Consider the following 12,629-nt stretch of genomic DNA (forward strand, 5'->3'; position numbering starts at 1 on the left):
CTGTTACCCTCCAACCTAAACCAATTTCTTTTCGTCCATGAATCTATCTACGGCTCTCTTAAACGCCCCCAAACTAGGCGCATTTACAACTGATGCTGGCAGGGCATTCCAATCCCTCACCACTCTCTGGGTAAAGAACCTACCCCTGACATCGGTCCTATAACTACCCCCCCTCAATTTAAAGCCATGCCCCCTCGTGCTGGATTTCTCCATCAGAGGAAAAAGGCTATCACTATCCACCCTATCTAAACCTCTAATCATCTTATATGTTTCAATAAGATCCCCTCTTAGCCGCCGCCTTTCCAGCGAAAACAATCCCAAATCCCTCAGCCTCTCCTCATAGGATCTCCCCTCCATACCAGGCAACATCCTGGTAAACCTCCTCTGCACCCTCTCCAAAGCCTCCACATCCTTCCTGTAATGTGGGGACCAGAACTGCACACAGTACTCCAAGTGCGGCCGCACCAGAGTTGTGTACAGTTGCAACATAACGCTACGACTCCTAAATTCAATCCCCCTACCAATAAACGCCAAGACACCATATGCCTTCTTAACAACCTTATCTACTTGATTCCCAACTTTCAGGGATCTATGTACACATACACCTAGATCCCTCTGCTCCTCCACACTATTCAAAGTCCTCCCGTTAGCCCTATACTCAACACATCTGTTATTCCTACCAAAGTGAATTACCTCACACTTCTCCGCATTAAACTCCATCCGCCACCTCTCGGCCCAACATTGCAACCTGTCTAAGTCTTCCTGCAAACTACGACACCCTTCCTCACTGTCTACCACACCACCGACTTTGGTGTCATCAGCAAATTTGCTAATCCACCCAACTATGCCCTCATCCAGGTCATTAATAAATATTACAAACAGCAGTGGCCCCAAAACAGATCCCTGAGGTACACCACTTGTAACCGCACTCCATGATGAATATTTACTATCAACCACCACCCTCTGTTTCCTATCCGTTAGCCAATTCCTGATCCAATTTCCTAGATCACCCCCAATCCCATACATCTGCATTTTCTGCAGAAGCCTACCATGGTGAACCTTATCAAACGCCTTACTAAAATCCATATATACCACGTCCACTGCCTTGCCCCCATCCACCTCCTTGGTCACTTTCTCAAAAAACTCAATAAGGTTAGTAAGGCACGACCTACCTGCCACAAAACCATGCTGACTATCACCTATCAATTCATTACTCTCCAAATAACTATAAATCCTATCCCTTATAATTTTTTCCAACATCTTGCCGACAACAGAAGTGAGACTCACCGGTCTATAATTCCCGGGGAAGTCTCTGTTCCCCTTCTTAAACAATGGGACAACATTCGCTAACCTCCAATCTTCTGGTACTATACCAGAGGCCAACGACGACCTGAAGATCAGAGCCAGAGGCTCTGCAATCACTTCTCTTGCCTCCCAGAGAATCCTTGGATAAATCCCATCCGGACCAGGGGATTTATCTATTTTCTGACCCTCCAGAATATCCTGCACATCCTCCTTATCAACTGTAATACTGTCAATTCTACTCCCCTGCAACCCAGTGTCCTCCTCAGCTATATTCATGTCCCCTTGCGTGAACACCGAAGAGAAATATTGGTTCAATGCTTCACCAATCTCCTCCGGTTCCACACATAACTTCCCTCTGCCATCTATAACTGGCCCTAAACTTGCTCTAACCAACCTTCTGTTCTTGACATACCTATAGAACGCCTTAGGATTCTCTTTAACCCTATCCGCCAAAGTCTTCTCATGTCCCCTTTTAGCCCTTCTCAGCTCGCTCTTCAACTCCCTCCTAGCCAATCTAAAGCTTTCTATTGCACTACCCGAGTGCTCACGTCTCATCCGAACATAAGCCTCCTTTTTCTTTTTAACCAACAAAGAAACTTTTTTGGTGCACCACGGTTCCCTAGCCCTACCAATTCCTCCTTGCCTGACAGGGACATACCTATCACAGACTCGCAGTAGCTGCTCCTTGAAAAAACTCCACATGTCGGACGTTCCCAGTCCCTGTAATCTCCTAGTCCAACCTATGTTTCCTAATTCTCTCCTAATAGCCTCATAATTACCCTTCCCCCAGCTAAAACCACTGGCCCGAGGTTCATGCCTATCCCTTTCCATCACTAAGGTGAACGTAACCGAATTGTGGTCACTATCACCAAAATGCACACCAACTTCCAAGTCTAGCACCTGGTCCGGCTCATTTCCCAGCACCAGATCCAATATAGCCTCTCCTCTAGTTGGCCTGTCTACATACTGAGTCAAAAAACCTTCCTGCACGCTTTGAACAAAAACTGACCCCTCTAACGAGCTAGAGCTATAACAATTCCAGTCAATATTCGTAAAGTTAAAATCCCCCATAACAATTGCCTTATTACTTTCACTCCTAAGCAGGATTGACTCCGCAATCCTTTCCTCAACCTCTCTAGAACTTTTAGGAGGTCTATAAAAGACTCCCAACAGGGTGACCTCTCCTCTCCTATTTCTAATCTCCGCCCATACTACCTCAACAGATAAGTCCTCATCAAACCTCCTCTCTGACACTGTGATACAATCTCTGACCAATAATGCTACCCCTCCCCAGTATAAAAGCTGGAGTCTGATGATGCAGCTGTATAGAACGCTGGTTAGGCCGCATTTGGAGTACTGCGTCCAGTTCTGGTCGCCGCACTACCAGAAGGACGTGGAGGCATTGGAGAGAGTGGAGAGAAGGTTTACCAGGATGTTGCCTGGTATGGAGGGTCTTAGCTATGAGGAGAGATTGGGTAGACTGGGGTTGTTCTCCTTGGAAAGACGGAGAATGAGGGGAGATCTAATAGAGGTATACAAGATTATGAAGGGTATAGATAGGGTGAACAGTGGGAAGCTTTTTCCCAGGTCGGAGGTGACGATCACGAGGGGTCACGGGCTCAAGCTGAGAGGGGCGAAGTATAACTCAGACATCAGAGGGACGTTTTTTACACAGAGGGTGGTGGGGGCCTGGAATGCGCTGCCAAGTAGGGTGGTGGAGGCAGGCACGCTGACATCGTTTAAGACTTACCTGGATAGTCACATGAGCAGCCTGGGAATGGAGGGATACAAACGATTGGTCTAGTTGGACCAAGGAGCGGCACAGGCTTGGAGGGCCGAAGGCCTGTTTCCTGTGCTGTACTGTTCTTTGTTCTTTGTTCTTTGAAGGGGGGGAGGTTTAACACAGATATCAGAAGGACATATTTCACACAGAGGGTCGTGGGGGCCTGGAATGTGTTGCCGGGCAAGGTGGTGGAGGCGGACACACTGGGAACGTTTAAGACTTATCTAGACAGCTATATGACCGGAGTGGGAATGGAGGGATACAAAAGAGTGGTCTAGTTTGGACCAGGGAGCGGCGCGGGCTAATTGTTCCTTGTTTCTCGTTTCAAGGCTTCATTCTATGATCATCTTGCTGGTGCCAGTACAGAGCGAGACTGCGGATAGTTGGGAACCTGTCTCGGGGGCAGGGAATTCATATGGTGTTCATGGAAGTGGAAATGACTAGGGTTGGGAAGCATTTTCCGATCAGGGCCATTGTGATCTCCTGGACTCGTTTCGATCGCCTCAGGGGGTCGGAGAGGAATTTCCCAGATTTTTTTTTCCCCATATTGGCCCTGGGGTTTTTCACTCTGGGTTTTCGCCTCTCCCTGGGGATCACATGGTCTGGAATAGGGGGGTGGGGGTGAGTTAATAGGTTGTAATGAACAAAGCATCGTAGCTGTGAGGGACAGCTCGGTGGATAGGATATTGGTATGTAGATAGGCTGGAAAATTGGGCGGGGATCCTGGATTCAGGATTCAATCCTGGACCAGGGAGCGGCGCGGGCTTGGAGGGCCGAAGGGCCTGTTCCTGTGCTGTATTGTTCTTTGTTCTTTGTTCTTTGTACCCTACACTTACTGAAACATCTATACCCCGGAACTTCCAACAACAATTCCTGTCCTTGTTCTACCCATGTCTCCGTAATGGCCACAACATCGTAGTCCCAAGTGCCAATCCACGCCCCAAGTTCACCTACCTTATTTCGGATGCTCCTTGCATTGAAGTAGACACACTTCAACCCACCTTCTTGTCTGCTGGTACCCACCTTTGACCATGATACCCTTCCCAGTACCTCACTACACTCACTGACCTCCGGACTACAACTCCTTTTCCCATCCCCCTGACAAATTAGTTTAAACCCCCCCGAAGAGCTGGAGCAAATTTCCCTCCCAGGATATTGGTGCCCCTCTGGTTCAGGTGCACCCCGTCAAAGAACAAAGAGAACAAAGAACAGTACAGCACAGGAAACAGGCCCTTCGGCCCTCCAAGCCTGTGCCGCTCCTTGGTCCAACTAGACCAATCGTTTGTATCCCTCCATTCCCAGGCTGCTCATGTGACTGTTGGTGGGACCTGTTGGTACAGGTCCCACCTTCCCCAGAAAGTGTTCCAATTATCCACATAGCTGAAACCCTCCCTCCTACACCATCCCTGCATCCATGTGTTTAACTGCACTCACTCCCTGTTCCTCAGCTCGCTATCCCGTGGCACCGGCAACATACCAGAGATGACAACCTGTTTTGTCCTGGCTCTCAGCTTCCACCCTAGCTCCCTGAATTCCTGTTTTAAATCCCCGTCCCCTCTCTTACCTATGTCTTTGGTGCCGACGTGCACCACGACTTGTGACTGTTCCCCCTCCCCCTTTAGAATCCTGAAGACACGGTCGGAGATGTCATGGACCCTGGCATCCGGGAGGCAACATACCATCCGTGAGTCTCTCTTGTTGCCACAGAACCTCCTATCTATCCCTCTAACAAACGAGTCCCCAATAACTATAGCTCTACCGCTCTCCCCCTTTCCCTTCTGAGCCACAGGGACGGACTCAGCGCTGGCGATCTGGTCACTGTGGCTTACCACTGGTAGGTCGCCCCCCCCTCACCTGTATCCAAAGTGGAATACTTGTTGCTAAGGGGAATGACCACAGGGGATCCCCGCACCAACTGCTTCCTCCCAGCCCCTCTCACTGTCACCCATCTATTTTCATTCCCTGGAGCAACTATATCCCTGAAGCTTGTGTCTATGGCCCTCTCTGCCTCCCTGATGACCCTAAGCTCATCCAACTCCAGCTCCAGCTCCCTAACGCGGTCTTGGAGGAGCTGCAGATGGGTGCACCTCCCACAGGTGTAATCAGCAGGGACACTGACGGTGTCCCTCACCTCAAGCATTCTGCAGGAGGTACATTGCACTGCCTTCACTTCCATCCCCTCCATATAACTTACTGCTACAAAGAAAAAGAATTGCTCCAATGGAACACTGAACCCTTTTTCCCCTTCCTCAGAGTGCACTGGGAAAGAAGTTTAAAAAGCAGGAACACAGAGCGGTGACAGTTTAAAAAGCAGGAACACAGAGCGGATTATATCCAAATTATATCCAAAGAACAGAGTTTAACCCCAAACAACTGATATTAAGTCCAAACAACAGAGATTAAATCTAAACAACTGAGAGTAACCCCAAACAAACTGCGATTAAATCCAAACAACTCATATTAAATCCAAACAAACTGAGATTAAATCCAACCAACTGAGATTGAACCCAAACAACTGAGATTAAACCCAAACAAATTGATATTAAATCCAGACAAGTGATATTAAATCCAAACAACTGAGATTAAATCCAAACAACTGAGATTAAATCCAAACAACTGAGATTAAATCCAAACAACTGAGTTTAAATCCAAACAACTGAGATTAAATCCAAACAACTGAGATTAAATCCAGACAAGTGATATTAAATCCAAACAAGTGATATTAAATCCAAACAAGTGAGATTAAATCCAAACAACTGAGATTAAATCCAAACAACTGAGATTAAATCCAAACAAGTGATATCAAATCCAAACAACTGAGATTAAATCCAAACAAGTGAGGTTAAAGCCAAACAACAGAGATTAAATCCAAACAACTGATATCACATCCAAACAACTGAGATTAAATCCAAACAAGTGAGATTAAATCCAAACAACTGAGATTAAATCCAAACAACTGAGATTAAACCCAAACAACTGAGATTAAACCCAAACAACTGAGATTAAACCCAAACAACTGAGATTAAACCCAAACAACTGAGATTAAACCCAAACAACTGAGATTAAATCCAAACAACTGAGATTAAATCCAAACAACTGAGATTAAACCCAAACAACTGAGATTAAACCCAAACAACTGAGATTAAACCCAAACAACTGAGATTAAACCCAAACAACTGAGATTAAACCCAAACAACTGAGATTAAACCCAAACAACTGAGATTAAACCCAAACAACTGAGATTAAACCCAAACAACTGAGATTAAATCCAAACAACTGAGATTAAACCCAAACAACTGAGATTAAATCCAAACAACTGAGATTAAATCCAAACAACTGAGATTAAATCCAAACAAGTGAGATTTACCCAAACAAACTGAGATTAAATCCAAACAACTGAGATTAAATCCAAACAACTGAGATTAAATCCAAACAACTGAGATTAAACCCAAACAACTAATATTAAATCCAAACAACTGAGATTAAATCCAAACAACTAATATTAAATCCAAACAACTAATATTAAATCCAAACAACTGAGATTAAATCCAAACAACTGAGATTAAATCCAAACAACTGAGATTAAACCCAAACAACTGAGATTAAATCCAAACAACTAATATTAAATCCAAACAACTAATATTAAATCCAAACAACTAATATTAAATCCAAACAACTGAGATTAAATCCAAACAACTGAGATTAAATCCAAACAACTAATATTAAATCCAAACAACTAATATTAAATCCAAACAACTGAGATTAAATCCAAACAACTGAGATTAATCCAAACAACTGAGATTAAATCCAAACAACTAATATTAAATCCAAACAACTGAGATTAAATCCAAACAACTAATATTAAATCCAAACAACTAATATTAAATCCAAACAACTGAGATTAAATCCAAACAACTGAGATTAAATCCAAACAACTGAGATTAAACCCAAATAACTGAGATTAAATCCAAACAACTGAGATTAAATCCAAACAGCTGTGATTAAATCCAAACAACTGAGATTAAATCCAAACAGCTGAGATTAAATCCAAACAACTGAGATTAAATCCAAACAAGTGATATTAAATCCAAACAAGTGATTTTAAATCCAAACAAGTGATATTAAATCCAAACAAGTGATATTAAATCCAAACAACTGAGATTAAATCCAAACAACTGAGATTAACCCAAACAACTGAGATTAATTCCAAACAACTGAGATTAACCCAAACAACTGAGATTAACCCAAACAACTGAGATTAAATCCAAACAACTGAGATTAAATCCAAACAACTGAGATTAAATCCAAACAACTGAGATTAATTCCAAACAACTGATATTAAACCCAAACAACTGATAGTAAATCCAAACAACTGAGATTAAACCCAAACAACTGATATCAAATCCAAACAACTGAGATTAAACCCAAAGAACTGAGATTAAATCCAAAGAACTGAAGTTAAATCCAAGCAAACTGACATTAAACCCAAACAATTGATATCAAATCCAAACAGACTGAGATTAAATCCAAAGAACTGAGATTAAATCCAAAGAACTGAGATTAAATCCAAAGAACTGAGATTAAATCCAAACAGACTGATATTAAATCCAAAGAACTGAGATTAAATCCAAACAAACTGAGATCAAATCCAAACAACTGAGATTAAACCCAAACAACAGAGATTAACCCAAACAACTGATAATACCCATTCTGAATATTTCCCTTTTTCAAGGTATTGAAAAATTAAGTTATCATCACCAATTAAGTTATTTGAGAAAATGTATTAAACTCTTCCTTTGACTTTTACTCCCTCGCAGTGCCTTTTTTTTTGGTTAGAGGGGGAGGGAGGGAGGGAAACACTAAGGTAGTGTTTTGGGTTTACCACTCCTTGACACCGGATCTTCCACTTCCAACTTCTTAGTTGATGTTGCTGGGCTAACGTCTCCCATAATGCTCCAGTGAAGTCCCTCAGCCACCTCTACTGGATGCCCAGCTGCCTCTACCAGATTGGTAGAGTATTCAATGAATACTTTACAGCCATCTTCACCCAAGAGGATGAAGGTATGGAATTCATGGAGAGAGACTGCGAGGTTCTTGAGCAAATTGATATAGGGAAGGACAGCCTTAAAGTGGATAAATCTCCAGGTCTGGATGAATTGTGCCCTAGGCTGCTGTGGGAGGCAAGGGAGGAGATTGCAGGGGCTCTGACCCAAATTTTCAATTCCTCTCTGGCCATTGTGGGAAGTGCCAGATGACTGGAGAACAGCTGATGTGATTTAAGAAGGGTTGGAGAGATAAACCAGGGAACTATAGATCAGTGAGTTTTACGTTCGTGCTCGGGAATAGGGCCTATAAAAGGTGAAGGTGGGAAAATCAGTACGGAACCAGTAGAAATGGCAGAGGTGCTTAATGAGTATTTTGCCTCGGTTTTCACAGAGGAGAAGGACATGGGTGGATGCACTGTGGGATTGCGGTGGACTGAAAAGATTGAGTATGTGGACTTTAACAAAGAGGTTGTGCTGGAATCTTTGAATGGCATCAAGATAGACAAGTCGCCGGGTCCGGATGGGATGTACCCCAGGTTACTGTGGGAGGCAAGGGAAGAGATTGCAGAGCCTCTGGCGATGATCTTTGCGTCGTTGATGGAGACGGGAGAGGTGCCGAAGGATTTGAGGATTGCGGATGTGGTTCCTATTTTCAAGAAGGGGAATAGGGGTAGCCCAGGAAATTACCGACCGGTGAGTCTAACCTCAGTGGTTGGTAAGCTGATGGAGAAGATCCTGAGGGACAAGATTTATGAGCATTTAGAGAGGTTTAGTATGCTCAAGAATACTCAGCATGGCTTTGTCAAAGGCAGATCGTGCCTTACGAGCCTGGTGGAGTTCTTCAAAAATGTGACCAAACACATTGATGAAGGGAAAGTGGTAGATGTGGTTTATATAGATTTTAGCAAGGCATTCGATAAGGTCCCCCATGCAAGGCTTCTCGAAAAAGTGAGAGGGCGTGGGATCCAAGGGGCTGCTGCCCTGTGGATCCAGAACTGGCTTGCCCAAAGAAGGCAGAGAGTGTGTATAGATGGGTCTTTTTCTAATTGGAGGTCGGTCACCAGTGGTGTGCCCCAGGGATCTGTTCTGGGACCCTTGCTGTTTGTCATTTTCAAACAATGACCTGGATGAGGAAGTGGAGGGATGGGTTGGTAAGTTTGCTGACGACACGAAGGTTGGTGGGGTTGTGGATAGTCTGGATGGATGTCAGAAGTTACAGAGGGACATAGATAGGATGCAAGACTGGGCAGAGAAGTGGCAGATGGACTTCAACCCAGATAAATGCGTAGTGGTCCATTTTGGCAGGCCAAATGGGATGAAGGAGTACAATATAAAGGGAAAGACTCTTAGTACTGTAGAGGATCAGAAGGACCTTGGGGTCCGGGTCCATAGGACTCTAAAATCGGCCCCGCAGGTGGAGGAGGTGGTTAAGAAGGCGTGTGGTGTGCTGGCCTTTATCGATCGAGGGATTGAGTTTAGGAGTCCGGGGATAATGATGCAGCTATATAAGACCCTCGTCAGACCCCACTTGGAGTACTGTGCTCAGTTCTGGTCGCCTCATTACAGGAAGGATGTGGAAAAGATTGAAAGGATGCAGAGGAGATTAACAAGGATGTTGCCTGGATTGAGTGGCATGCCTTATGAGGATAGGCTGAGGGAGCTCGGTCTTTTCTCCTTGGAGAGACGAAGGATGAGAGGAGACCTAATAGAGGTATGTAAGATGTTGAGAGGCATAGATCGGGTGGACTCTCGGAGGCTTTTTCCCAGGGTGGAAATGGCTGCTACGAGAGGCCACAGGTTTAAGGTGCTGGGAGATGTTAGGGGTAAGTTTTTCACACACAGGGTGGTGGGTGAGTGGAATCGGCTGCCGTCAGTGGTGGTGGAGGCAAACTCAGTAGGGTCTTGTAAGAGACTCCTGGATGAGTACATGGGACTTAATAGGATGGAGGGTTATAGGTAGGCCTAAAAGGTAGGGATATGTTCGGCACAACTTGTGGGGCCGAAGGGCCTGTTTTGTGCTGTAGTTTTCTCTGTTTCTATGTAACCATTGGAGAAACTTCTGGATGAGATGTCCCCACTTGGAGAAGCAAAGCTTGATCAAAGCGAGGTAATGCCTAACAAATTTGATTGAAATTTTTGAGGACGTGACATAGTATCATACGGTGGAGAAGGAGGCCATTTGCACCGACCACAATCCCACTCAGACCCTATCCCCATATATTTACCCGATCTAATCACCCGACACCAAGGGGAATTTTGCATGGCTAATCAACATAATCCGCATATCTTTGGAGATGAGAGTAGTACATTTAATGTAGATTATGAGGTTCAGATCAGGTGATGTACCGGGGCCGGGAGGGTTGTGCCGGGGCCGGGAGGGTTGTGCCGGGGCCGGGAGGGTTGTGCCGGGGCCGGGGGGGGTTGTGCCGGGGCCGGGGGGGTTGTGCCGGGGCCGGGGGGGTTGTGCCGGGGTCGGGGGGGAGGGGTTGCGCCGGGGTCCGGGGGGTTTGCGCCGGGGTCGGGGGGTTTGCGCGGGGGGGGGGGGGGACTGTGCAGGGGTCAGGGGGAGACTGTGTCGGCTGGGGGTTGTGCCGGGGTGGGGTTTGTTGGGTCGGGGGGTTTGTGTCGGGGTCGAGGAGGGCTGTGTCAGGTCAGGTGGGGGCTGTGTCGGGGTCAGGGGGGCCGTGATGGGGTCGGGGGGGAGGGGTGCTGGGTGGGGGACATTTCTGGTTATGTGAGGAGATGTGGGTTTTAGCTGGAGTTAGAGGTCAATCGGATTTGGAATACTGTGAGAGGGATTGTGGATTCAGATATTTGGTGTCTGAGGGATTAATAGTCCAAAGCTGTTGGATAATGACTCAATATCCCAGTCAGGAAACCCCGAGTGTTGTGCTGGTTTCAGGGTCATAGCTTGTGCTGAAGTCTGTCGGTCTTGTTTAATTGTGGACAAATGTTTAAATCAGAGTGGGCTTCTGTAGTGTAGGTATGTATGTGAAAACACTGCCAATCAATAGCACGAGGTTCTTCTATATGCACAAGAAGGGAATTAAAGGCACAGTGTAAACAAAGGATGGGGAATGTGCAGATGTAATTACTGTGCCTTCTGACAGTGGCCCTGATGACCATAGGGAATGTTCCAGCAATCCTTTGTACTGAAGTTAGGGAATATTTTCTCGGTGTGTCTCCCGGGTGGTTCATTGGGGTGAATGATTTGGAGGTGCTTCTGACTGCACTGGTAGAGGACATGGCCTCACCCTGCCCACTGTTTTGGTATGTTTTGACAGGTGGAGGAGGTGGTTAAGAAGGCGTATGGTGTGCTGGCCTTTATCAATCGAGGGATTGAGTTTAGGAGTCCGGGGATAATGATGCAGCTATATAAGGCCCTCGTCAGACCCCACTTGGAGTACTGTGCTCAGTTCTGGTCGCCTCATTACAGGAAGGATGTGGAAAAGATTGAAAGGGTGCAGAGGAGATTTACAAGGATGTTGCCTGGATTGAGTGGCATGCCTTATGAGGATAGGCTGAGGGAGCTCGGTCTTTTCTCCTTGGAGAGACGTAGGATGAGAGGAGACCTAATAGAGGTATATAAGATGTTGAGAGGCATAGATCGGGTGGACTCTCAGAGGCTTTTTCCCAGGGTGGAAATGGCTGCTACGAGAGGACACAGGTTTAAGGTACTGGGGGGTAGGTACAGGGGAGATGTTAGGGGTAAGTTTTTCACATACAGGGTGGTGGGTGAGTGGAATCGGCTGCCGTCAGTGGTGGTGGAGGCAAACTCAGTAGGGTCTTGTAAGAGACTCCTGGATGAGTACATGGGACTTAATAGGATGGAGGGTTATAGGTAGGCCTAAAAGGTAGGGATATGTTCGGCACAACTTGTGGGGCCGAAGGGCCTGTTTTGTGCTGTAGTTTTTCTATGTTTCTATGTTAGTGAATTAGAATGCATGCAGTGAGCGCTGCTTCTTAAATCCAGCACGAGAGTGGGCACTGAGTAAGCAGCCAGGTTTGACTTCGGTTCCAAAGCCTTGACCATTCTCGCAGAATCACAGACAATGACCGGCTGCTCCATTTGTAATCAGAACTGCTCGGTCTTCTCAGTAACAAAATATTTATTTCGATGTGCTTGCAGAGAAGGTTAATTCCAACTGCGTACCTGGAAGTTTGGACTGGAAACAGAGGCAATAAGGTAAGGATGATTCATTCCCTAGACGACTGCGATTGTCTCTGTTGGGATGGCTAGATTTATTTAAAAGGTTCTGAGTCAGACAAACCCAATTCTGGATTCTGCACTCAGTTTGCTGATCTGTGCTGAAAAATTAACAATGATATTATATGCTGAGTGAGAGAGAGGTTTGGAACCAGAACTGTGCAGTCAAACCATTTCAACAGTCTAACAGCAAGTTAGTTATAGAGTATGGTACAGAAATCTCCTGTCTGAGGTGATATCGTGCTTGCAGCACACAGTTCCCCTCAGCCTGTCCCTGAACACAGAGCTC

At 45.7% G+C, this 12,629-nt stretch overlaps 1 protein-coding gene across 1 annotated transcript in view; it reads left to right on the top strand.

The window, feature by feature from the left end:
• Window positions 1–12,629, top strand: part of LOC144502256 (neutrophil cytosol factor 2-like) — a 275,195-nt gene that overhangs the window by 230,880 nt on the left and 31,686 nt on the right. The window contains exon 9 of the mRNA XM_078226083.1: window positions 12,263–12,319. Within this exon, the coding sequence (XP_078082209.1) occupies window positions 12,263–12,319 (57 nt within the window). The remainder of the gene's footprint in view (window positions 1–12,262; window positions 12,320–12,629) is intronic.

This window comes from Mustelus asterias, chromosome 13 (genome assembly GCF_964213995.1).
Source record: "Mustelus asterias chromosome 13, sMusAst1.hap1.1, whole genome shotgun sequence".
Taxonomy (NCBI): Eukaryota; Metazoa; Chordata; class Chondrichthyes; order Carcharhiniformes; family Triakidae; genus Mustelus; species Mustelus asterias.